General features: G+C 46.0%; 1 protein-coding gene and 1 pseudogene across 5 annotated transcripts in view; one reads left to right on the top strand and one right to left on the bottom strand.

The window, feature by feature from the left end:
• TBC1D8 (TBC1 domain family member 8) overlaps positions 1-27,764 on the top strand; it is a 150,824-nt gene that overhangs the window by 118,229 nt on the left and 4,831 nt on the right. For 3 of the 4 annotated variants that reach the window (XM_080683310.1, XM_080683309.1, XM_080683311.1), the window contains 6 exons: positions 1,971-2,256; positions 2,813-2,942; positions 3,057-3,155; positions 3,829-3,897; positions 11,054-11,294; positions 11,718-11,783. In XM_080683310.1, coding sequence (XP_080539436.1) covers positions 1,971-2,256; positions 2,813-2,942; positions 3,057-3,155; positions 3,829-3,897; positions 11,054-11,294; positions 11,718-11,783 — 891 coding nt within the window. Of the gene's footprint in view, positions 1-1,970; positions 2,257-2,812; positions 2,943-3,056; positions 3,156-3,828; positions 3,898-11,053; positions 11,295-11,717; positions 11,784-13,342; positions 13,512-27,764 lie in introns of those variants that run through there. The other variant, XM_080683312.1, reaches the window with a different exon arrangement.
• On the bottom strand, positions 13,950-19,081 carry LOC308255605 (D-3-phosphoglycerate dehydrogenase-like; annotated as a pseudogene). The gene has a single exon. The product of its transcript is annotated as a D-3-phosphoglycerate dehydrogenase-like (transcript).

Raw genomic sequence — 27,764 nt, 5'->3', positions numbered from 1 at the left:
GTTGAATGATGAAAACCAGAGAGGTGTCTCCCAGCTGGGGGTCAGGGGAGGAGGAGTTGAGGGAAGAACACAGGGAAGCCCGCCCATAGGCCTGGCCTCAGGGGTGGCCTGGAGCTCCACTGCCTGGCAGGCTCGGGGGAGAGCTCGCAGCTCAGCACTCTGTCCTGAAGCACCCGGAGCCGGCAGTGTGGCGCATGTTGAATCCGCACTGTCTGCGGTCCAGCAGCTGTCTGGTGGAGAACATGATGCCAAAGCTGCTTTGGTAACACCCTTAGGGCACCTCCCAATCATGCCAGCGGAGGTGGAGGTGGAGGTGGCCCAGAGTTAGGTACAGCAGGGGGGCAGGAAATAGCCAGCTGAGACGGGCCTTGACAGAGGGCGAGGCAGGGGAAGGGCTTCGGACACCCTGGGAGAGGGAGGGCGGCAGGGGAGGGGCATTGCCTCCCGCCTTCTGCGGGCCCTGGTATTCCTTCCTGTGCCTGGGCTGGTTCACTGGCTTGCCTCCCTTCTCACTTGGTATTGTGGGAGGTGGTGTAACCTGGTACAGAGTAGCAATGGGTAGAGAGCCTTGGCGTCCAGGAGGCGTACTGCCATCAGTCACCAGTGTCCTCCAGGATAGCTGGGGCTCCACGTGCCAGGCCGGTTCCGGGCAGGCCGCACTGCGCATGCCACCTCATCCAGGCTGAGCAGGTGGAGGCTCCCTCTGCCCTGCACTGCCTCAGGCAACCCTGGGCGCAGCGCCACCAATGAAGTAGCCTGCTCTGGAGCGGGTGTGACTATGACACAGTGCTCCCTGCAGGACTGGCTTCCTCCGCATGCAGCCAGCAGCTTGCTCCTGTCCTCGCTGAGGAGTTTTCGCTGAGCATGCATATGGCCATTTGTCTACCTCATCCCGTTAGACATTTGAGTTGTTTCCAATTTTTTATACTAAATAAAGTTGTGATGAACATTTAAGCTTTTGTGTGAATAATACCTGCTGCCAGTTTTCTTGAGTATTTACTTAGGAGTAGAAGTGCTGGGTCATAGGTTAATTGTATGTTTAACTTCATAAGAAACGGTCAGTTTCTCAAAGCATATATAATGTAGTCACATGCCTTGTATCAGCAATGTAGGAGTGTTCTGGTCGCTCCACATCCTTGCTGGCACTTGGAATTGTCTTTTTACTTTTAGTTGTTCTAGTGTGTAAAAAGTGGTACACCAGGGTGGTTTGGACTTGCATTTCTCTGATGATCAGTGATGTTGAACATACATTTTTGTTCTTACTGGCCATTTGTTTATCATCACTTTTGAAGAGTCTGTTCAGTCTTTTGCCTGTTTTTAAGAGTGTTGGTGATTCACTTCTTATTACTGTGTTGCAGGAGTTCTTTATTTTGAATGCAGGGCCTTTGTCAGATACACTTACTGCAAGTGTTTTCTCTGAGTTTGAAGTTTGTGTTTCCATGTTATCTTTTGAAGAACATCTCTAATGTTGATGAAGTCCAATTTATAATTTTTCTATGATTAGTGCTTTTTGTGTGCTAAGAAATTTGCCTTTTTCCTGTATTTTCTTTTTTTTTTTAATTTATCTTTATTGTTGAAAGTATTACAGATGTTTCCCTTCCCTCCCCCTCATGGGCTCCCTCTACCCACTCCCATCCCCAGGCCTTCCCGCACTATTGTCTGTCCATGGGCTGTGCATCTATGCATATAAGCTCATTGGTTAATCTTTTCCCGCCCCGGAAGTTTCATAGCATTCGCGTGCGACTCATCCCAAGTGCACTCTTCTGTCTGGTGTGAAGTATCCGGATATCCATACAGATACCCCTGGACTGAACACTGCCCTTTCCCCATGGAATTGCCTTGGTCACAATATCAGAAATCTGTCAAAGGGGGTTCTGTCTCCCTGTGCTGCTGGCTTCCCTTGGAGGTGTTGAGCTCATGCTAACTTTAGAGAGTGAGTCCCTCCCACCCACACGGCCTTCCCTCCTCAGGGGCCCAGGTGGACCAGTCCGTGTTTGAGGAGCTCATCCAGGAGCAGCTGCCCGAGCTGGCAGAGCGCCTGCGCGACCCCTCTGCCCTGGCGTCCCTGTCGCTCTCCTGGTTCCTGACGCTCTTCCTCAGCATCATGCCCCTGGAGAGTGCTGTGCATGTGGTCGACTGCTTCTTCTATGATGGCATCAAGGCCATCTTCCAGCTGGGGCTGGCTGTGCTGGAGGCCAACGCCCGGGCCCTGTGCAGCAGCCGGGACGACAGCCAGGCCCTCGTGCTCCTCAGCAGGTGCGCACGGCTGCGGGCTGTGCGGGATGAGGTGGGCACTGCTGTGGGCAAGGGCTATGCCTGGAGGCTACTGCCCCTCAGCCATTTGCCACCCAGGCCCACCCCCTGGTGGCACTGTTGACCCGTGTGACTGTCTCCCCTCCCTCTTCTCAGCCAAGCGGGAGTAGGGCCGAGAAAGGGCCCTGCATGCTTTCCTCGGAGGAGATTCGAAAGTCTCGAGTATAGATGGAACCCTAGTGGTCTGACTGGGCCGTGGGCGGGGGAGGGGCTCAGGGGGTCCCCGGAGCTGAGGGGAGTGGGCTGACAGGTTCCCTTTCGGAAAGCTGTCGAGCCTGAACCACCTGGGCACGGCTCCTGTGCCGTCACCGGAGAGCGCAGAGCCCTGCGACCAGAGAGCCAGTCGGCAAGTCTGGCTCACAATGAAACAGAGCACAGGAGCTGTGGCCCTGCCCTCTTCCTGGGGTCGGGACAAATGAGCGGTATGTGCAGGTGCTGAGCCACATCTCGGGCCAGTGACCAGGCGAGGCAGCTGGCTCACCGCTGCGGGTGTGCTCAGGTTTCTAGATCACATCAAGAATGAGGACAGCCCCGGGCCCCCTGTGGGCAGCCACCACGCCTTTTTCTCTGAAGACCAGGAGCCCCCTCCGGTGACCGACATTGCGGACCTGATTCGGGACTCCTATGAGGTAGTGGGGCCCTGCCTGTCCCGCCACCTGCGGGCGCTCGCTGGGGAGACGGGAAGGGCTGCAGGGGCAGCCGGGCTGTGCCCTCGTGCCCAGGAGGGACCCGTCTCCCTGCAGAAGTTTGGGCACCAGTCTGTGGAGCAGATCGAGCGCATGCGCTGCAGGCACAGGATCCGGGTCCTCCAGGGCCATGAGGGCACCACCAAGCAGAACGTGGTGAGTGAGGCCTCCATTTGGCAGAGAGGGGGACGAGGTGTGGGGGGAGCGGGGGCTGCCCTGGGTTCCCTGTTGGCCTCCAGCAAGAATAGCAGCTTTCTGCCCTGGCCCATGGCTCGGTTGGTTGGAGCCGTCAGCCTATGAACCAAAAGGTGCCGGGTTCGATACCCAGTCAGGGCACATATCAGGTTAATGGTTCAATCCCTAGTTGGGGTGCTTATAGGAGGCAATTGATCAATCAGAAACATCACATTGATGTTTCTCTCTCTAAAATCAATAACCATGTTTTTGGGTAAGGATTTAAAAAAAAGAAAAAAGGGTGCCAGCTTTTTCCCTTCATAGAGGTGGCATGCTGAGCATTGGTGTGGGTTTTAGTCAGACAGACTGGGAGCAGAGGGCCTGCTGGAACCTCAGTCCCCCTGTGGAATGAGGACGGTGGCACCGTGTGGGCCGGAGGAGGCGGCACACAGACATCCTGGCCCTGGTCTGCGTGCTCCTAGACTAGACTGTCTGCCCCACCGTCCGGCCAGGCCAGGTTTGAACTCCACGAAGTCACCTTGGCCGGAGGCCATGTGACTGGTAGCCTCCCACAGGGTCTGTGTCTGGAAGGGGCTGGGGGTGGGGGGGGCGGGAGCAGACCCCACTCACGCTTTTGCTGTCTGCTCTCCTGCAGCTCCGCGTGGTCAGCCCTGAAGTCTCATTCCCCCTTGGCAACCTCGAGGAGCTCTATGACTTGTTCAAGGTGCAGGTCTGGGAAGGAGAGGGAGGGACAGGCCAGCCACTGTGCTCAGCCTGCCCGGGTGGCGTGTGGGAGCTGACCTGGGACAGCAGAGGCTGTGGCCACCCTGCCTGCTGCCCACCTGCCCTGCCCCCCCCCGCCTCCCCCCTCCCGCCCCTGCTCTTCTACACCAGGTTCCCAGTCCCATCAGATGGAACAGGGATCCACAGAGACCATTGCTTCATATAGGTTTCCCTTACTTAAAATTCAACTCACATGTTCCTACACATCTACACCTATTCTTATATTTATGTAGCTGGTATGCATGCCACATAGTCTTAATATTTTTAATAACTTTATAATCTATCATATTTGTAATAATATGCTAAACCATGTTTCTAATATTTGGTTATTTAGGTAGATTCTCAGGTGTTGCTACTTAGGCTACAAAGAACATTTTTTTGTTGTTAAATATGTTTTTTTATTGATTTGAGAGAGAGAGAGGGGGAGAGAGAGAGAGAGAGAATCATTGATTGCTGCCTTTTGCACCCCCCTCACTGGGGGTCGAGCCCTTACCTGGCACATGTGGTGGGGGCTCCGCACGCCGTCCCCCATGAACATCACCTGTTTTCAAGTCTCACCATTTCTCCTGCTGCAGGAAGAGAAAATACGAAGTCAAAGGTGACTGGGTGTCCCAAGTCCTCTGACTTCGAGAAGGAGAAACAGGGACACATGAAAGCAGGAAGTGACTGTGCAGTTTAGCGTATACAGTCTTTCATCTATTCGGGGTCAACTATTCTCAATTTGAGAGAACACGTGACATCACAGATCTGGATTTATGTAATGTAAAAGATTGCTTTAAATTTACATTTCACTAAGTACTTAATGTCATTCATCTTTAAAGAGTTTTTAAAGGAGATAGAGCTCACCATTTCTTGTTTCCTATTTCCATATTTCCTGTGAATGATGTGATTGGTACTTAATGAAATTTATTTTCATATTAGCCCTATAAGTCTTTCATTTTTGTAAGACTAAATACAAATAGAAACTTAAAATAATTTTGAAAAATGTACCTCCAAAGGAAATGCCAATGAAATAGTGTCATGTCACGGTGCCCAGTTCCGTTGCACAACCTGGTGCCTCCTTTATGTCCCACCAGCCTTCCTTCCAAGCCCAGGTCAGCATCATGCTCCACATAGCAGCCCTCTCAGCAGTTGTTCTCCCCTCGTCTGACCTCTGAATGTCCTTGGCTTTCGGTCAGACTTATGTTTCAGTGCTTGATCCTGTCTGGTTGGATTTTGCATGCACCTCTTATCTTTTGAGTCAGACTTTTATTTTGTTGAGGGAAAGGCCTTGAGGATGCGGGTTCAGGTGCCCTTGCTCAGCATCATGGATGGCACCCTACCCTGAGCCTGGGAGGTGCACGTGTGACCATTTTGTCTGTTAACAAGAAAGTCAGCTCTGATTACCATCTTTACATACTGTTTCCTATTAAAGATGAACGATGTGGTTGGTACTTAATGAAATCTATTTTTATTGTTAATTTGAAGTAATCTTTTTCATCCCCTAAGGCAAGTCTGGTTCTTCCTTTCATTTTTATTGAGATACTAGTGGTCCAGTGCACGGATTTGTGCACATTGAAAGGAAATTAATTAGAAGAAATATTTTAATATAAGTATTCGCCCTTTCTTGATAACAGAAGTGTCAACCAAATTCACAATTGACAATGACAGATCGAAACACATGCGTGCTATTGGCGCCAGTGTGAGCTTTATATGTATCGTGCATGTGCAAGTCAACTTAGCCTTTTATATCCTATCTAATAAAAGAGTAATATGCAAATGGACCATCACTCCAAGACACAAGATGGCCTCCCCCATGTGGTCAAAGATGGCTGCCCCCATGTGGACACAAGATGGCTGCCACAAGATGGCCTGCAGGGGAGGGCAGCTGTGGGCAATCAGGCCAGCAGGGGAGGGCAGTTGTGGGCAATCAGGCCAGCAGGGGAGGGCAGTTAGGGGTGACCAGGCCAGCAGAGGAGGGCAGTTGGGGGGAACCAGGCCTGCAGGGGAGGGCAGTTGGGGGGGACCAGGCCTGTAGGGGAGGGCAGTTGGGGGGGACCAGGCCTGCAGGGGAGAGCAGTTGGGGGGCAGGCCTGCAGGAGAGGACAGCTGGGAGGGACCAGGCCAGGGGCAGTTGGGGGGAACCAGGCCTGCAGTAGGGGGTAGTTGGGGGGGACCAGGCCTGCAGTGGAGGGCAGTTAGGGGTGACCAGACTGGCAGGGGAGGGCAGTTAGGGGTGACCAGGACAGCAGGGGAGGGCAGTTAGGGGCAATCGGGCCAGCCGGGGAGCAGTTAGGCGTTTATCAGGCTGGCAGGGGAGTGGTTAGGGGGTGATAAGGTTGGCAGGCAGAAGCGGTTAGGGGCAATCAGGCAGAGGCAGGTGAGCAGTTGGGAGCCAGCAGTCCTGGATTGTGAGAGGGATGTCTGACTGCCTGTTTAGGCCCAATCCCACTTGGAGAGGGTGCAGGCTGGGCTGAGGGACAACCCCCCACCCCCCCATGCATGAATTTCGTGCACCGGGCCTCTAGTATATAGAATAAACTTGCTTTCTGAGGTAGCTAAACTTTTTTCAGCCCAGTGAAGCACCCCAACTTCCCTTTCAGGTAATTGTCAGCAACACAGCCATAAATATCAACACAAAACTGGTTATTGTTATAGATCACACAGGGAGAACAAAGGGTAAAAAATTTAACTGCAGCAGTGTTTGACTATATTCTGCACAGTGAGAAAACCTGAAGTCATTTTCAAAGTCCACCATTTCTTACTTTTCAGTTGCGTCAACTTTCTAAATCTCGGTTTTCTGGCTAATGAAAAGAAAATAGGATTCTACAGAGTCTCCTATCTACCTACTCCAGGGCTTCTGTGAGGATCAAATAAGATGAGGCACATGAAAATGCTTCACAAACATTTGGTTAAACAGTAAAATGTTTGCAGTTGGGTTCCTGGGCTGAAGAAACTGCAAGGAGACTAGTCGCTAGGGAGAGGAAGCCAGGTGTTGCTACATGATGTCATTACCTGGCATTCACAGTGGCTGTTTCTGGGCTGGGCATTTTGCACCATGTGGTCTTAGCAGCATCGGCTGCGATTGGTGGGGTGTCACTCTGGGTTGGTGGCGGGAACTGTGTCCCACTTGGGGGAAGCCGAGTGTTGCTTTGTCGGCGCCAGGGCTGTGGTGACGTTTCTTTGTAAATGACCAGTGCGTGTCACGGCAGCTCCTGCATTGAGCATCTGCCCCCTGGTGGTCAGTGCACATCATAGCAATCGGTTGTATGGTCGAAGGGACACTTAGCATATTAGCCTTTTATATATATACTAGTGGCCCGGCGCATGAAATTCGTGCACATTAAAAGGGGATTAATTAGAGGAAATAATTTAATATTGCTATTTGCCCTTTCTCTATAATAGAAGCATCAGAGATTAAAGAAAATTAGTAAAATGTATATCAAAACCTTCCTCCTTTCAGAGTCTGGGGCACACTACAGGACCCAGAGTCAAGTCCCCACCCACCCACATGTGCCTCAAAATCGCATGAGACCCAGACCCAGCCGCCCCCCACCCATTGGGCTAGATCCAGATCCGGTCAGTCCCACCCTTGTCAAGCCCCGCCAGGCAGGGGGCATAGCCTCAGGTCCCCTGGCCCGGCGCCAGGACAAGGGCGTGGCCTGAGGTCCCCCAGCCCAGACCGGAGCGGGGGGCGTGCCTTGAGGTCCCTCATAAAGCCATGCTGGGTGGGGGGCATGGCCTGAGGTCCTCCATCAAGCCCTGCCAGGTGGGGGGGGGCGGCGCAGACTCAGGTCCCTGCTGATTGCTCATTAAGGCTCCTTATGGGAACTTGGCCTCAGCTGTGGGTGCAGCCATCTTTGTGATGGAGTGATGGTCAATTAGCATATTCCCTCTTTATTAGATAGGATAGATCCGTGGTCGGCAAACTGCAGCTCGCGAGCCACATGTGGCTCTTTGGCCCCTTGAGTGTGGCTCTTCCACAAAATACCACGGCCTGGGCGAGTCTATTTTGAAAAAGTGGCATTAGAAGAAGTTTAAGTTTAAAACATTTGGCTCTCAAAAGAAATTTCAATCCTTGTACTGTTGATATTTGGCTCTGTTGACTAATGAGTTTGCCGACCACTGGGATAGATGATTGAGATGAACAGGCATACAGCAGAAGGACTTGACTTACATGCACTGGGAAGGGATCACCACAGTAAGTTTAGTTAACACCTTCTTCTCATAGGAACACACATACACACACACACAAGAAAACAATGTGTTTTCCCTTGTGATGAGAACTTTTAGGATCTATTCTCTTAGCAAATTTCAAATATACCACACACAGTGCTATACAGTCTCCAAGCAGTAATTACCTCCCAGTGTTCACTTATAACTGAAAGTGTGCCCTTTGACCCCTCACCAATTGCCCCACTGTCCCCACTGCCCCCCACCAGTATCACAAATGTGAACTCTTTTTCTGTGACTTTGTGTTTTTGTTCATTGTTGGTTTTGTTTTTGAGATTTCACATATGAGTGAGATCATATGGTATTTGTCTTTCTCTGTCTGACTTACTTCACTTGGCAAAATACTGTCTAGGTCCATCCATGCTGTAAAGCAGTCTTTAAAATCACACAGATTCATATTTGTGACATCCATCTCCTATCCTTTCAGTTAGAGAACTGCTTCATGAGTCTTGTCTTCCCAGGCAAGGTGTGACCATGTAAAACACGCTCGGTGTCCTGGGCTACTCCTGGGAGCACCCGCAACCTGAACCAGGCCTGGGGGTCCCATCCACCTGCTCCTCTTAACCATCAGTTATATCCATTCACTGTTGCTGGATTATTTTATTATTATTATTATTTTTAATAGGAAGGCCTTTTCTTTTTTTTTTTTTTAATATATTTTATTGATTTTTCACAGAGAGGAAGGGAGAGGGATAGAGAGTTAGAAACATTGATGAGAGAGAAACATCGACCAGCTGCCTCCTGCACACCTCCCACTGGGGATGTGCCCGCAACCAAGGTACATGCCCTTGACCGGAATCGAACCCGGGACCCCCCAGTCCGCAGGCCAACGCTCTATCCACTGAGCCAAACCGGTTTCGGCTGTTGCTGGATTATTTGGCCCAAGAGAGCATTTAGTCTTTTAAATATTTTACTTGCCATCATGTTCTGGTAAACTTTTCAAAATTTAATAAAAAATGTAAAATAAAGGAAGTAAAAGTATACCTACTTTCACCATTGACAAAATATAAATAAAACTTTTAAGCAAAAAAAAAAAAATGGTTTACCCTATCTGCACCTACAGCCCCATCTTGTCCAGGAAGGACTCTTCACGATATGGCAAGTCCCTTCCTGGTTTTAGCCTCATATCATCACTCTGTAAACACACACACAGGCTCATCCTTTTCCACACAAAAGCAAGATTATTTGCACATAATGGCCTGCAATTTTTTGTCATAAACATTTTTCATATATATATAATTGATTTCAGAGAGGAAGGGAGAGGGAGAGATACATAGAAACATCAATAATGAGAGAGAATCATTGATTGGCTACCTTCTGCACACCCACACTGGGGATCAAGCCCGCAACCCGGGCATGTGCCCTGACCAAAAATCAAACCAAGACCTGGTTCATAGGTCGACGCTCAACCATTGAGCCATGCCAGCCGGGCAGTCATGAACATTTTTCTAAATCAATATCTACAGCTCTTCCTCATTCTTTTTAAGATGGCTGCACAGCTTCACTGTAGGGCAGAACCATAATTTACTTAATGTTTACTTATTCAGGGACATTTATGTCTCCAGTTTTTGCTGCTCAGTGTACAGTGCTGCCTGAGTGGACATCGCCCAGACGCTGCTGCCCTGCAGGGCTCCTTCCGCGCCGCCAGGCCAGGCAGCTGCGAGGGCTTTGAGCTTTCGGACTCCAGGTCCACGACAGTGTCTCGCATGCGCACTCCTGCGGCTGCTCCCTCCAGCATTTAATGCTGCGGACCCTTGAGCACTTTCCCAGTCTCCTAGAAAACCGCATTTTCTTTTACTTTAACCTGTTTACTCGTCAGCGAGGCTCTGAAGGCCGCTCCAGAGGTTCACAGGCTCATGGTGCCTTCTCGTGCCGCCTGTGCATGCCCTGTGCCTGCTTTTGTTGTTGGCTTTGTGTGGGGTTCTGTGCAAACGGGTGGGACTAGTCCTGGGCTCCTATAGCGGTGCTCTTCCGGGCAGGGCTCCGTGGGCGTTCGCGTCGCAGGCGGCCGCATACACGCGGCAGCTCGGTGAGCCCAGGGCTTTCAGGAGTGGGACTGGATTAGACGTTTGTGCTACTTGTTGCGATTCTGCAAAGGCTGTTGAAGGAACATGGTCGCAGTGAATGTGACAGTCAAATGGTAAATGGCATTTTGGTTTCTGTCCAAAATGGAGTATGCGCTGGCACAGTGTGGTGTTGGCACGTTTGGGGACCCGAGTCGTGAGTTGAGACATCCCAGGAGGGGATGTAGCTGGGAGGAAGGGTGTGGTCCCCAGTGACTGCGCCAGTTCTGATTGCTTTAGTTTTCAGTCTGTTACCAAGACTGGGCCAGTTCTAATTGCTTTAGTTTTCAGTCTGTTACCAAGACTTTCATACCGCCTGTTTCTTACTTTGAACTTTGTGAATTGTTAATATATTCATGTGATTAAAAATTTAGAACATATAAAACAAGTATGCAGTAAAACGACTTTTTTCCACATTTGATTCCCTACCCCCATTTTCCCTCCAACAGGTAACCAAGTGTTTCTAGCTCCTTTTGTATCCTGTAGCTTTGGCTATATAAACATCAAATTAAACACTGCATGTCTTCTATAATTAAAACTATGGTAGCTGAACTGTACATTTTAAAATGGTTAAAATGGTAAATTTTATCAAATATATTTACTACCAAGAAAAAAACCTTAATAAAAAAGGGTGTCCAAATTACATTTTCACGTGGTAGCAGGGGAAAACTTTACATGTCTGGTTAGAGTAGTGAGACTGTGATTTAATTTTTCCATTTGTGTTATAATGTTGCTTATTCAATAGTAATGATTTGACAAGGCAGGGTATGCCAGAGCAGGCCTCCAGCTGTGGTGAGCAGCCTGCGGCCCCTCTGCTTTCAGCGAGAGCACATGATGAGCTGCTACTGGGAGCAGCCACGATCCGGGCCCACCCGCCATGACCCCAGCCGGCCCTACGCCGAGCAGTACCGCATAGACAGCCGGCAGTTTGCACGCCTGTTTCAGCTGGTCTCGCCATGGACCTGCGGGGCGCACACGGAGATCCTTGCCGAGAGGACCTTCCGGCTCCTGGATGACAACATGGACCATCTTATCGAATTCAAAGCGTTTGCCACCTGCCTCGGTAGGACTACTGACCACAGTGCGTTGCTTTGGGTGTGAGTCTGTGAACACAGTGCAAGGTGTACTGTGACGCAGAAACTGTCCTTGTGAATGGCCTGACACAAGTTTGTGATTCTTAAAATAACTCCTCTCATGAGGTTAATACGCTTCCTGAAGGGGAGAAGGGGTGCAGGCTCTCAGCACCCAGGTCACTGAGCTGTTCTCAGTGGGCCAGGGAGTGGGGGCTTGCTAGAAGCCATGTCCCTAATGCATACACGTAAAAAATAGAGCCCTTCAAAAGGCATGAGGCTCTGTTGCAGCTCAGCAGTCACCTATCACCACCCTTCAGATGCTCATGTGCACGGTGGGCCTGGGAGCAGGGAAGGAGGAAGTTCTCCTATGACAAGTGTACTTGAACTGTTTGCATCTGCTCTCTTTCCCCCAGACACTATGTATAATGGAGAAATGAATGAGAAAATTAAACTGCTCTACAGGCTTCATATTCCTCCAGGTAAGAAATTCTGAGACACACTGGGCTCTGTTCTGCCTTGACATTGACCAGCTTTGTGCACAACACACAAGTTCTTTTTATTTTTTATTGATTTAGAGAGAGAGGGAGAGAAACATCTATTTGAGATAAAAACATCAATTGTTGTCAACCGAAGGCACCCTAGCTGGGTATGCACCCTAACCAGGAATTGAATCTGTGACCTTTCTGTGTAGGGGACAGTGCTCTATCAACTGAGCCACATGGTCAGGGCCTCAAGTTCTTTTTGAATTTCATTTAGACTGGAAGCAACCAATGTTTCTTTTTTTAAAAACATATTTTTATTGATTTCAGAGAGGAAGGAAGGAGAGAGAGAAACATCACTGATGAGAATCATTGATCAGCAGTCCTCCTTCACGCCCCATACTGGGGATTGAGCCCACAACCTGGGCATGTGCCCTGACTGGGAATCCAACCATGACCTCCTGGTTCATAGGTCAATGCTTAGCCACTGAGCCACACTGGCCAGGCATGATGTTTCTGACTTAGGGCTTCTGACGGCAGATTTTGAGTGCTGTGCTGTGGCCGATGGCAGTGACTCTGACTTGAGTGGGCAGCAGAAGCCTTCAGGATTGCCCAACCCCTGGCTTCTGACCCACTGGTCCAAGGACCACACTGTAGGAACTGCTGGCCTGGGGATGTATGGGGAAGCCAGACCTGGTGGCCACAGCAGATGGCTCTTTTATGCTACTGCTTCTGGATCCACTTCAGTTTTCCAACATCTAAGGCCTTGCTTCCTTTAAACCAGGGGTCCTCAAACTTTTTAAACAGGGGGCCAGTTCACTGTCCCTCAGACCATTGGAGGGCTGGACTATAGTTTAAAAAAAAAAACTATGAACAAATTCCTATGCACACTGCGGGCCCGGGATGAGTCGGCTGCTAAGCAGGACAGGCAGTGGCACCCGGCGGGCCGGATAAATGTCCTCCGCAGGCCATAGTTTGAGGACCCCTGCTTTAAACTAAAGCAGTGGTAACCAGGAACAGAGGAAGCAGTTTTGAAATCTACAGGGTCAAACGTGGTGTTAACCTTCAGATATTGCATGGGCCTTTGAAGTTGGTAGAGGCAGGTTAGGAATTCTAGGTCTCTGGCCTCCATGCCACGGTCCTGGTGCAGTATGGGGACCTCTGACAGAACTTCCCACTGTTAAGCTTCCAGGCCAGGCCAGACAAGTGGCTTTTACAGCTAACACCTGTGCCAGCATTGGAAATGCATGTATTACTGTGGGCTTCTGGGCCCATGTCTTGAGGTTGGCATTAGTGGGCTGATGTGTAACATCATGTACATTACCTCCAGGGCGCACTATGGCTGCTGCTCTGCCACTCGGCCACCTGTGGCACTTTATTGCTACTTCCCTGCTAACAGAATCAGTGAAGTTCTTTGCCGTTTATGCCAACATAATTTGCCCTTATTTTTCATAAATGTTTTCCTAGAAGACATCCATAGTTATTCCTTTATTATCATCACTAGAAGCCCGATGCACGAAGATTCGTGCAAGAATGGGCCTTCCTTTCCCTGGCTGCAGGCACCGCTTTTCCACTCCGGGCCCCAGAGCCGCCTCTTTCCGCTCCGGGCCCTGGAGCCGCCTCTTTCTGCTCCGGCCCCGCCTTCCCACACTGCCCAGAGGCCTTGAGCGGCTGGGGTGGTGCGGAACATTAATTTGCATACTCACTCCTGATTGGCTCGTGGGCATCCCAAAGGTATGGTTAATTTGCATCTTTCTCTTTTATTAGTGTAGATTGTCACTACCATCTTTTCATAATCATTCTATCTGGTATTGCTAAATAGGACACAATTGATTTAATTTTATTCAATTATTTCATCTTGAGTTTTAAATAACTTTATTTTGTGATAATTTTAGATTTATAGAAAAGTTACAAAGATGATATAGATATCATTCTTGATATAGCTTTAAATTTATTACTGTTTTTTGAAGTTATCATTTCAGATTGATATTTGCTTCTCCATACAACTTCATACTGAATTATTGTTTCCAAATTACAAGTTTATTTCTAAAAGACATATTTTAACTATATTACTTCATTTAAGACCTTTATGGCTTCAGGAAATCAAATTTTCAAAAATGTTCTGAATATATATAATTGTAATACTTATATTGTGTGACTCTGAATTTAAATTGTTAAATTAAATGTAAGATTTGATTTAGCTATATTTAATATTTGAGTTTTTATGCAGTTTTTTTTAAAAGTCTTAAGAATGCAGACCTTAAAACCTGCATTTAAACATATCAATTTGCCAAGGCCATGAAGATCCACAATACATTTAAGTATTTTCATTTAAATAGATTTAATTTTGGAGACAGAAGATGGCTGCCAACGGGAAGGCAGGCTGCAAAACAGTGTGTGAATGAGAGAACGAAAGGGGAGTGTGTGGACATACAGGGACTGTCTATTTGTGAGTGAGGGACAGCTATATTCCAAGGCACTGTTGGGGACTCCCAGACTGGACTCCCCTGACCGGGCAGCCTACACTGCTGCTGAAATCTCTCCCAGAGCGACCACGCCATCTTGAAAGGGAGAGTGGCTGTGATTGGAAGCCTAGCCTTACCTTCAACCAGGAAGAATCGGATACTTCCCAGGAACCTACAACCACAACACCCAGGGACCAGCTGCAAACCCATGAACATCGGGTCTCAAGTAGCAGGAATATGCGGACTCAGATGAGCTCTACACCTTCTCACGGAAAGGTCAGATTTCACCCAGAGAAAGGTGGTCTGCGATCCAGGCTGGAAGGAGAAACGTGTGCAGCAGGATCTAGAGGTTCAGAGGAAGTCTGCACCCCACAAAATCCGCGGTTGTTGGAACCAGCAAAGTCCGCGAATGTGGAAGGGGGTCCACAGGGCTGCTGGCAGAAGGGAACTCTAGAGGTCAACCCATGGCTGGGCTGGGCACAAAAAGTCAGCCTGAAGTTTTACCAGTATATTGGCTACGCGGTGCCAGGGGAAAAAAGACATGCAGAGTCGTGTGCAGTGCCAGGGCAAAAAAGTTGCAAGTTTGCATGCTCTTTTTTTCTCTTTAAATCATTTCTTTTGATTACTAAGCCCAGTGCATGGGATTGCCCAATGGGGGACTCTCCCAGAGGCTGAAGGGGAAAGTTGTTTTTGTGGAACCTGGGGATCGGAGCAGGGAGAGGCGATCAGAGGACTGGCTGTGGGGCAGTCCACTCCCCAAAACCAGTATTGAGTGTGACAGGGAAAACAAAATCTAAATACTGGATAGAGAGGACTTATAGCCCCAGATGTCAATACAGAAACATTGACACCCAAGGGTTGAATCACAAATTGACTCTTGTGTAAATACAACTAAAGGCAGGCTGAGAAACAAAGAAATACTGCCTGCTTGAAACAGGATTGTGGCTTATGACACAGAGGAGTGGTGGAACGCAGGGAACTTTAATTCTGTCCTAACTGACAGGAAACAGGTGTGCCAAACAGTAGAGGAAGTGAATGACCTTCACTACTGCACATTTTTAATTTTTATCTTTTACTTAAGAAACTAAATTATTTTTCTCACTTGATTTTGCCTTTTTAATTATTATATTTTATTTTTAATCAGTATTATTACTACTATTATTTTACCTTTTTTAAGTTTCATTTTATTTTCACTATTTTATTATGGGATTTGTGTTCTACATTCTATTTTCATTTTTCCTTTAGCATCATTTTACTCTATCTCAAATTTACCTTTATGCCCCAACACTCTCTTCCTCACTTTTCCTCTTTTGTTGTCCTATTTCTCTTACCCTATTCCTGCTTTAGATTTTCTCTATTCCTTCTTTTTACCCCGTTAAAAATTCATCCCACTTATATATCTAATTTCCGATCCTCTGCTCTAAGTCTATTCACACTTCTCTTCTTACTTCACTATCCAAAAAAATTTTTCTCTCTTCCCTTTTTCTTTAACGTTTTTTTTTTTATTTTGCCCTTCTTTTTCTCTGCCCTGTTGTTGTTGATTGTTTGATTAGATTGGTTTTCTTGTTTGTGTGATTGTTTCTCTTTTTTTTTTTTTTGCTTCTGTTTTTCCTCTCCTCGCTTGTTATTAGTTGTTGTTTGTAGTTTGCATTCATATCTGGGTGTTAGTTGTTTGCATGTATTTGGATTAGTTGTTCTCTTGAAGTTTTCTCCCCATATAGTTTTTTCCCCTTATTTTTTATTCTCTTTCTTTTCTCTCTTACTTTTTTTCATTTTCTCAATATCATTTTTGCATTCTTTTTTATTTTAAATCCCCTAATTCTCTTTTCTCTAGTGGTCACCTTTATTTGGGGTTTAGTATTGTGAATACATTTGTGTTCAGTGCTTTGTATGTGTGCCTTGTTGTGTTGTATTTTGTGCCTTTAAGTCAACGCAGGAGAGAGAGAGCTACATAACCAGACACCCTGAGAGGAAAGATCATGGGGAGACAAAGAAACAGCCCACATATGAAAGAAAAGGAGGCATCACCAGAAAAGGAAGTAAACGAAATGGAGGCAAACAATATGTCAGAGAAAGAATTCAGAGACATGGTCATAAGGTCACTAAAAAGTTTGGAAAACAAATTCAACAATATGTGTAAGAATCAAGAGGAAATCAAAAATGACATCATTGCAATAAATAACTCAATACAAAGCATGAAGAGTAGACTAGAAGTGGAGGACCACATCGGTGAGCTAGAAGACAAAGTAGGAAAAAAATACCCAAGCGAGCAGCATCTAGAAAAAAAATTTAAAAACAGGAGGAGATCCTAAGGGAACTTTGGGCCGACATGAAATGAAACAACATCCACATAATTAGGTCCCAGAAGAAGAGGAAACTGAGCAAGGAATGGAAAACCTGTTGGAAGAAATAATGACAGAAAAGTTCCCTGATATAGGGAAGAAAAAAGTCACACAAGTCCAAGAAGCTCACAGAGTCCCAAACAAAATGAACCCCAAAAGACTAGTGGCCCGGTACACAAAATTCATGCACAGAGGGGGGTTCCCTCAGCCCAGCCTGCACCCTCTCCAATCGGGGACCCGTTAGGGGATGTCTGACTGCCGGCAGTCAGACATCCCTCTCACAATCTGGGACCGCTGGCTCCTAACTGCTCACCTGCCTGATCGCCCCTAACTTCCTCTGCCTGCCTGCCTGATCACCCCTACCTGACCTCCCCTGCCAGCCTGATCTCACCCCCAACTGCCCTCCTCTGCCAGCCAATTTGGTTCTGATTGGTTGGTTTCTATGCCAGTCAGTGTTAAAAGCTCCGCCTCCAAGGAAGCCATTGGGTCCTCACAGTTGACCTAGATTTGGTTCTTTATTTTTTTGGGGGGTGGGGAGGGTGGGCTATTTATTAAGTCGTTATTACAGGGGTCAGAACATATAAGTGGTGTCAGCCCCAGGAATGCAACCTCTCAATATTGATCACAAAGCCCCCAAAGCTGGTCCTGGTGAGTCCCAAGGTCAGAAATGAAACTGAAAGGCCTCGGTCACATGCTGCTTCCAGGTGTCCAGGCTGGGCAGCAGGGAGGAGATGCCCATGACATGCCAGGTTTCCCCATTGGACACCACCGAGGTCTGGTGGGACAGCAGCTGCACGCATGCCTCTGCCAGGAGCCCAGTCATGGTAGGCAGCATGACAGGGTTGGAGGGCTGAGCCCGGAACAGGAACAGGGGCAGACCCCTGCGGAGAGGGACTTCTGGTCTGAAGGCAGCTCTGTTGAGTGCCTGAAGCACAGGTGTGGTGCCATGGACAAAGCCCACAGCCTGGTAGGGGGCACCTACCAGGGCCACGCTCAGGAGGCCTTCCCCGCAAACTTGCTTTCCTGGCACAGTGGGGTTATGGGAGGTGATTACATTGAGGCCGGCCTCCTTCACCAGCAGCTTGGCGTTTACCAAGTTCACATTCGCATGATTAGAAGCGTCTTTTGAGGAGGCCGACAATGACTGTGGGACTCAGGCAGTTCCCGTTTCCAGCATTCTTCAGGGGTAAGGCCTGCGTTACCACCTGGATGGTCCCTTTGGGGGACCCTGCCCAGGCTCACATCAGAATCCCCCAGAGCTTCTGCCAGACCGATCCAAGGTTTGGTGTGCAGATAAAAGGCGCTGGTAAGAGCCTGGGCATTCACGACCCCAGCAAGGGCTCTCCCCTTCACCATGTCCACAAACTGGACAGCGATCTCCTCCCCGCAGCGGCTGTGAGCCTCCTTGGTGCTGGTGCCCAAGTGGAGGCAGCTGATGATGTTCTTGTGGTCCATCAAGGCACGGTCCCGAGGGGGCTCCTCCATGAACACGTCCAGTGCTGTGCCTGTGCACTGCCCCGACTTCAGGGTGCCCCCATCCACGATTCCTCCGCAGGCGCAGTTCACCACGTGCACGCCCTTCTTGCACAGGGTGAAGGTGCTGTCGTTCAGCAGGCCTGTCGTGGAGGGCAGGAGAGGGATGTGCACAGTGATGAAGTCACAGAAAAGCCAGATCTCCTCCAGGGGCAGCTGCTGAATGCTAAAGGAGACCAAGACCTCTGGTGAGATGATGGGGTTGTACACAGTCTTCATCCCTAAGAACTGCATCTGGACGGCCACCTCTCTCCCTATCCTCCCTAGGCCAAGAATTCCCAGGGTCTTTCCATTCAACTCAGTTCCCATGAACTTCTTTCAGTCCCATTTGCCAACCTTCATCAAAGCCGTCGCCTGGGGAATCTGCCTGACCAGACACATTATCATCCCACAGGTGAGCTCTGCAGCACTAAGACTGTTTCTATTAGGAGTGTTCATGACCAGGATGCCCTTCCTTGTGGAAGCCTCCAGATCTACATTGTCCACGCTTGTGCCGGCCCCGCCCAGCATCTGGAGTTTCACTGCTGTGTTGATGACATCCGCAGTCACCTTGGTGGCCGAGCGGATGATAAGGCCTTCGCAGTACTGCAGCTCAGCTCGGCTATCAGCTCCTCTTTGCTCAGGTCCTGCTTCTCCACCACCTGCAGCCCTCCATCTTGCAGGATCTTCTGGCAGCAAGGATCCAGGCTGTCACTGATGAGCACTTTCTGTAGGTTTGCGAAAGCCATTGGTGGAGCCGGCCTCAGGATTGACCACTCTCCCTGGACAGAAACACCTCTAAGTCCCCAGATTTGGTTCCAACTGGTCAGTTTCTATGCCAGTCAGCGTTAAAAGCTCCGCCTCCTAGGCAGCCATTGGATCCTCACACTTCACCCAGATTTTGTTCTGATTGGTCAGTTCCTATGCCAGTCAGCGTCTCTGGGTCTATCAACAGGGCCTGATCAAAAAGGTGGGGCTGATCAGCAGCCCTGGTGGAGTCCTGGAGAGAAATGGAGGCGTGACTGCTGGCCAGAATGGGAGAGAAAGAGAGAGGCAAGTGCTGGTCAAAAGCTGCCACAGAGGCAATGGATCAGTCCCTGCTTCTCTCTTCAGGCCTCTCTCTGGCCCTGATTCGCAGTCCCCTCAGCAGTCAGTGTTGGAGCACCGTGCCTGCAGTGGAAGCAGTTAGCACTGGGTTGCCACGGAAACCCAGCACTGACTTCCAGTCTGGTTGAGCTTCAGTTGTAACGGTGTTATACCCTGGCTCCTTATTATAGATTGGCAAACACCAACAACAAAGTAAGAATCTTAAAAGCAGCCAGAGAGAGACAGAAAGTTATCTACAAAGGATCCCCCATCAGACTAGTGACTGATTTCTCAACAGAAACACATCAGGCCAGAGGGAATAGAATGAAATATACAAAGTCATGCAAAGGAAGGGTCTGAATCCAAGAATACTGTACCCAGCAAGGCTATCAATCAAAATTGAGGGTGAAATTAGGAGCTTCACAGACCAAAAAGGACTTAGGGAGTTTATCACCACCAAACCAGCAATGCAAGAAATGCTAAAGGGTCTGCTGTAAAAAGAAGAAATAGGAAGCGAAGAAGGAACACAGGCATAAAGAATAAAAATGGTGACAAGTACCTATCAATAATAATTTTAATGTAAATGGATTAAATGCCCCAATCAAAAGACATAGGGTAGCTGAGTAGATAAGAAAACATGACCCATATATCTGTTGTCTACAGAAAACCCACCTCAGAAAAAAGGATTCACACAGACTGATGGTGAAGGGATGGAAAAAGGTTTTTCAGGCGAATGGAAAATGAAAAAAAAAAAAAAAAAGCTGGGGTAGCAATACTTATATCTGACAAATTAGATCTCAAAGTGAAGAACATAAAAACAGATAAGGAAGGCTACTTCATAATACTAAAGGGAGCAATCCAACAAGAAGATACAACTCTGGTAAACATATACATACCCAATACAGGAGCACCCAAATACATAAAAAAAAAAAACTTATGGATAGACCATATATTGGGACACAGGCAAAGTCTCTTCAAAATCAAGAAGATAGAAATCATATCAAGCATCATCTCAGATCACAATGGCATAAAACTAGAAATCAACTACAATAAAAACAAACACCTGGAGGCTAAATAGCATGCTATTAAACATTGACTAGGTTACCAGAGAGATCAAAGAAGAAATAAAAAGCATCATGGCAACAAACAACAATGAAAGCACAACAATCAAAAATCTATGGGACACAGTGAAAGCAGTCTTGAGAGGGAAATTCAGTTCTACAGGCCTACCACAAAAAACAAGAAACAATGGTAATAAATTATCTAACCCTACAACTCAAAGAGTTAGAAAGAGAGCAACAAGAAAAGACCAGCGTAAGCAGAAGGAAGGAAATAATAAAGATCAGAGCGGAGATAAACGACATAGAGACCAAAAACAAAAGATCAACAAAACCAAGAGCTGGTTCTTTGAAAGGATAAACAAGATTGGTGAACCTCTAGCCAGGCACACCAAGAAGCAGAGAGAGAGGACCCAAATAAAATCAGAAATGAAAGAGGTGAAGTAACAACCAATACCACAGAAGTGCAAACGATTATGAAAAAATACTATGAACAACTCTATTCCAACAAAATGGACAACCTAGATGAAATGGACATATTCTTAGAAAAATACAAGCTCCCAAAACTCAACCAAGAAGAATTAAAAAACCTGAATAGGCCGATAACTACCAAAGAAATTGAAATAGTGATCAAAAATCTCCCAAAAAACAAAAGCCCTGGTCCGGACAGCTGTACAAGGGAGTTCTACCAAGAATTCAAAGAACTAAAACCTATCCTCCTCAGATTATTCCAAAAAAAGTCAAGAGGAAGGCACACTTCCAAGCTCTTTCTATGAAGCGAGCTTTACCCTAATCCCAAAACCAGATAAAGACACCACACAAAAAAAGAGAACTACAGGCCAATATCCTTGATGAACATAGATGCTAAAATCCTCAACAAAATTCTAGCAAATCAGATTCAGCAATACATTAGAAAGATCATTCACCATGACCAAGTGGGATTTATTCCGGGGATGCAAGGATGGTACAATATCCACAAATCAATGTGATACATCAAATAAACAAGCTGAGAGACAAAAATCACATAATCATGTCAATTGATATAGAAAAAGCATTTGACAAAATCCAACACCCTTTCTTGATAAAAACTCTCAGCAAGGTGGGAATAGAGGGATCATACCTCAACATAATAAAAGCTCTATATGACAAACCTACAGCCAATGTCATACTCAATGGGCAAAAACTAAACTCATTTTCCCTAAGAACAGGAACAAGACAGGGATGCCCACTTTCACCACTCCTGCTCAACCTAGTCCTAAAAGTACTAGCCATAGTGATCAGATAAGAAGAAATAAAAGGCATCGAAATTGGAAAAGAAAAAGTAAAACTGTCCTTATTTGCAGATGACATGATACTGTACATAGAAAAACCCCAAAGACTCCGTCCAAAAACTACTAGACCTAATAAATGAATTTGGCAATGTAGCAGGATACAAAATTAACACCCAGAAATCTATGGCTTTTTTATAGACCAATAATGAACTCACAGAAAGAGAAATGAAAAAAAAAAAAAACAATCCCATTTACCATTGCACCAAAATAAATTAAGTTACCTAGGAATAAACTTAACTGAGGACATAAAAGACCTATACTCTGAAAACTACAGGACATTGAAAAATGAGGTAGAGGAAGACATAAACAAATGGAAGAACATACCATGTTCATGGATTGGTAGAATCAACATCATTAAAATGTCCATACTGCCCTAACCAGTTTGGCTTGGTGGATAGAGCATTGGCCTAAAGACTGAAGGGTCCCAGGTTTGATTCCGGTCAAGGGCATGTACCTTGGTTGCGGGCACATCACCAGTGGGAGGTGTGTAGGAGGCAGCTGATCAATGTTTCTCTCCCATCGATGTTTCTAACTCTTTATCCCTCACCCTTCCTCTCTATAAAAAATCAATAAAATATTTTTTAAAAATGTCCATACTACCCAAAGCAATCTATATTTCAATGCAATCCCCATTAAGATACCAACAGAATATTTTACAGACCCAGAACAAACTCTCCAAAAATTTATCTGGAATAAAAAAAATACCCCGAATAGCCACAGCTGATAAAAAAGAACAAAGTTGGAGGGATCACAATACCAGACATCAAGCTATATTACAAAGCCACAGTTCTCAAAACTGCCTGGTACTGGCACAAGAACAGACATATAGACGAATGGAACAGAATAGAGAACCCAGAAATTGACCCAAGCCATTACACTCAATATTTGACAAAGGAGGCAAGAGCATACAATGGAGTCAAAACAGTCTCTTTAATAAATGGTGCTGGGAAATTTGGTCAGATACATGCAAAAAAATGAAACTAGATCACCAACTTACACCATACACAAAAACAAACTCAAAATGTCTAAAGGACTTGAATGTAAGACGAGAAACCATAAAAATTCTACAAGACTCCATAGGCAGCAAAATTGCAGACATATGTTGTAGCAATATCTTTACAGACACAGATCCTAGGGCCAAGGAAACTAAGGAGAAAATAAACAAATGGGACTACATAAATATAAAAAGCTTCTGCACAGCAAAAGAAATCATCAACAAAACAAGAAAGCCCACTACATGGGAGAACATATTTGCCAATGTTATCTCTGATAAGGGTTTAATCTCCAACATTTACAAGGAACTCTTACAACTTAACAAAAGGAAGATAAACAATCCAATCAAATAATAGGCAAAGGACCTAAATAGACACTTTTCAAAAGAGGACATTCAGAAAGCCAAGAAACATATGAAAACACTAGTGGCCCAGTGCATGAAATTCGTGCACAGTAAAGGGGAATTAATTAGAGGTAATATTTTAATATTGCTATTTGCCCTTTCTCTATAATGGAAGTGTGAGAGATGAAATTAGTAAAATGTATATGAAAATAATATATAATTTTATTAACAAACAGTAACAAAAGGATATAACAACAGAGGCATGATATAAAAACAGTGATGCAAACAATGACTGATAAAGTGATTAAATTTATTCTAATATCTCCCTGTATACCACATTAAGAATGAAAACACTTTCAGAGTGTTTGACTAATTTCCCTTGTGATGAAGTACTTAGAACTTTAACTTTAACGTCACATGCTTTTCGAACTCAAGAGAAAGCAACATATAACTGACTAACAGGTTCAAGTAGGAATATTCCTACTCTGTCTATAGTTTGTCCTTGTGATTTATTAATATTCATCGCAAATGCTGTCATCACCGGAAACTGTTGTCGAATCAATTTAAATGGGAGGCCAGTGTCAGATGGGGCAAATCAATTCTTGGAATCAGAACAACCTCTCCTGCAGATCCTGTTAATACTTCAGCTTCGATAATGTTAGGTCGTAATCTTTTGATAATAAATCTGGTACCATTACAAAGACCCCAATTACTATTAAGATTTCTTAGCATGATGATTGCACCCACTTTCAATTTTAATTTATGACACGGCATTCCTGAAGGAGTATTATTATTAAGAAATTCGATGGGAAAATTTTCCTTTTCAGCATCATCTGTTGAATCAATGGAATCATCACTCAAATATGTGTGAAAATCTCCGAGTATATCCAAAATTTCTTCATTTAATTTTTGAACGTGCTCATTTTTTTGGACAAAGAATCACATGTTTAGATATATTTTTAATATCATCTACAGATATACTATTTCCAAAGGTAGCTTCAATAATAGATCCATTACAAATCATTTCACAGGGGATTTCAATAATATCCATTCCTAAATGAAAAATACTATCAGGATTGCCATCTCCCAAGTTTTACTAACCATTCACTATAAGCAGAACCCTCTGATCTCATATTTGTTGTTAAGAGACAACTTTCTGAAACATCCCCAAACAGTACAGTACTTTCAACTCATTTGTACTATGGCCTATCGCATAGCATGCAGCACAATACTGAGACATTGTTGAAAATCCCCTCCCAGGAGAACTTTCCCACCAAATACAACATTCAAATTCATAATTTCTTAGTATTTTGTCTATGGCACATTCATCAATAATGAGAAGTTGGGCATTTTTAATAGTTTTAGCAACTTCACTGTTTATATCGAATCTAGAAATTGAAGTTTCATTTAATGGAATTGGTAATTTATATTGGGAATGAAAAGTTCTTCCACCGATAAGTAAATTTGCCGCAATTCCCGTAGACGCTGTGGGTAAAACAGTACCACCACGACCTCTAATGTAACGTATTAAAACTTTATACAGCCCTAAGCGGTTTGGCTCAGTGGATAGAGCATCGGCTTGCGGACTGAAGGGTCCCAGGTTCGATTCCGGTCAAGGGCATGTACCTTGGTTGCGGGCACATCCCCAGTAGGGGGTGTGCAGGAGGCAGCAGATCGATGTTTCTCTCTCATGGATGTTTCTTGCTCTCTATCCTTCTCCCTTCCTCTCTGTAAAAAAATCAATAAATTATATATATAAAAAAAAACACAAAAATAAAACTTTATACAGATGTGGGGGAGCAGCCACATTGTTTTGACAGTTTCAAGCCTTGGACTGATGAGAGGGCACAGTCCTCTCATTGCCACGTGCCAGTCCCAGCTTGGAGGGCAGGGCCCTCCCAGCACAATTATAGCCAACAGCTATGGTTGTGGGTTTGAACCTATGGTCTGAACACATGCCTAAGTGATGTGGGCTTGACAGAGTTCAGATGCATGTAGTTGAGTAGGATTGAAACCCATGAGAATGTTGAAACATCTTGATCACACCCTTACTTTGCCTCGTGGCATCTGCTATAAAATAAAGACACGGCTTGTGGATGCTGTCGCTGTCTCTCAGAGAAGCAGCATCCCCCCGAGACCCAGCTTTCATTCTCTTGTCTGTCTTTTCTAAGCCTTTCACCACCCCCACTCAGGGTCATCCTTGGCCTTCCCTGTGCATAACATACAGATATGCAGGTGAATAGGATTCCTAGCTGGCAGGCCCCTGACAGCAAGCTGGCCACCTGTCGATTCTGTGAGGAATGGGGCTCCCTCCTCCCTCCTGTCAGGGTCTGCTTTGAAGGCCGGCCCCGCCCCCTGTAGGGCCAGACCCAGAGTTCTACCACGCCAACCATGGCCTCTGCAACCCAGGACTGCCTGCCGCTGGGCGCTCCCGAGGGTGGGTTCTTCTCTCAGGCCTCGAGGGAAATAGCTCGGGGAGGGCGCAGCTGTTGCCAAGGCGACCCCTGCAGGACTAACTTCCTCCTGGTTGGTCGAACTTATGACGTGATGGTGTTACACCCAGGGTTTTTATATAAATAGATGCTCCAAGTCACTAATCATCCGAGAGATGCAAATCAAAACAACGAGGTACCATCTCACACCTGTCAGAATGGCAATCATCATCAAATCAACAAACGACAAGTGCTGGTGAGGGTGTGGAGAAAAAGGAACCCTCCATTGCTGGTGGGAATGCAGACTGGTGCAGCCACTGTGGAAAACAGTATGGTGTTTCCTCAAAAATTTAGAAATGGAACTGCCATTTGACCCAGTAATCCCACTTCTAGGAATATATCCCAAGAAACTAGAAACAACAATCAGAAAGGATATATGCACCCCTATGTTCATAGCAGCACAATTTACAATAGCTAAGATATGGAAACAGCCTAAGTGCCCATCAGCAGATGAGTGGATTAGAAAACTCTGGTACTTCTACACAATGGATTACTATGCTGCTATAAAAAGAAGGAATTCTTACCATTTGCAGCAGCATGGATGGAACTGGAGAGCATTATGCTAAATGAAATAAGCCAGTCAGTGAACGAAAAATACCACATGAATATCACTCATTTATGGATAATAAAGAACATTATAACCTGATGAACAAAAAGATAGAGGCAGAGAAGCATCGAACAGACTGTCAAATTACAGTGGGAAGGCTGGGGAGGGAGGTAAGGACTTGTATGCATGCATATAAGCATAACCAATGGATGCAAGACACTGGGGGGTGGGAGGGGGTGGTGAGGGCATGTGCTGAGGCATAGGGGAGGCCGGGGGAAGGTCAATGGGGGGAAAAACAAGACATATGTACTACTATTGGTAATACTTTAAACAATAAAAATTTTTAAAATGCATAGAAAAAAATACATTTTAACAAATATGTGCTTTCCACCAATAATGAATCACTTTTGGATTAAAGGTAGGACAAATGCACTAGTTGGAAAAGAGTTTAATTCTAATTAGGAAGTTTACTGAGGGTTAGTGTGAATGTGTGCCCAGAGTATATCTTATCTGTCTGATGGAAGGCTCAGCGCCTGGCCCCTGCATCATTTGCACCTGGGCCCGAGCTGAGGGCTTCTGTTGCCACTCAGGAAGTGGAGACAGGGCCTCAGGCCCTCTAGTTCTAGGAGAGCTTACTCATTGACTCCACTGTTTAGCAGATGCAACAGAAAAGAAATATCCAGATGATTGAATGCTGTATCAGGTGACACAGGGCTGAACAGCATTCCAGAGACTAGTAATCAGGGTGACTAATGTTTGCCTAAGAGAAAAGTTTGGCACTCAGGTTATACCCACCATCTTGGTTCTCTTTAATTGGTCTTTTCTTACGGTTACACTAAAAAACAATACTGAAAATAAACTATTACCTCCCATTTTTGGGAACATGCCAGTGTGTCAAAATACCTACTGGAAACCAAGAAAACTAAAGGATCACTACACTGCTCTAAAGACCACATTACTACTACTTTTTAAATGTATTTTTATTTATTTCAGAGAGGAAGAGGGAGAGAAACATCAATGAGACTTCATTAATCAGCTGCCTCCTGCACATCCCCTACTGGTGATCGAGCCCACAACCTGAGCAGGTGCACGTGCCCTGCCGAGGAATCAATCCATGACCTCCTGGTTCATAGAGAATGACCCATGTGGTCACCAGCCGAGGTGGTAACAGATGAGCTAAATGATGACTCCTCCCAGGATCAAGAACTTCCTTCAGAGAATGCAGTCAGGGTGAAGATTCAGTTTAATGATTTTGAAAAACATGATGTACTGAGGAAACTTGAAAAGGTCAACTTCTCACAGGACACAAAAAGTGACAGTTCACCTTCTGGTCTAACTTAGGCAGTGCTGACACCAGCCAGGTAGAAGCGATGCCAGGCACACTGGTTTGACAATGGACAGCTTGGGTTTGTTGAGAGATGTTCTTTGGATTGGGATCTAGAGTTGAAAATGCCACGAGAAGATTTTTCTTTTAAATATGAAAAGTGTAGAATACAAACCAACTTAAAAACCTTTTGTGAAATTATTGTCAGGAAGCCACTAAGATATTGGATTAATCCAGTACTTATATACCTCAAGTGATTTTTTTTTTTTTTTACAGTTGATACCTAAGGCACAAGTATATTTTATTGATTTTTTACAGAAAGGAAGGGAGAGGGATAGAGTTAGAAACATCAATGAGGGAGAAACATCGATCAGCTGCCTCTTGCACACTTCCCACTGGGGATGTGCCCACAACTAAGGTACATGCCCTTGACCGGAATCAAACCTGGGACTTTTCAGTCTGCAGGCTGATGCTCTATCCACTGAGCC

This window comes from Plecotus auritus (assembly GCF_963455305.1).
Source record: "Plecotus auritus genome assembly, chromosome: 8".
Lineage (NCBI taxonomy): Eukaryota > Metazoa > Chordata > Mammalia > Chiroptera > Vespertilionidae > Plecotus > Plecotus auritus.
The sequence above is the reverse complement of the archived record's forward strand: the minus strand, read 5'-3'. Positions and strand labels throughout refer to the sequence as shown.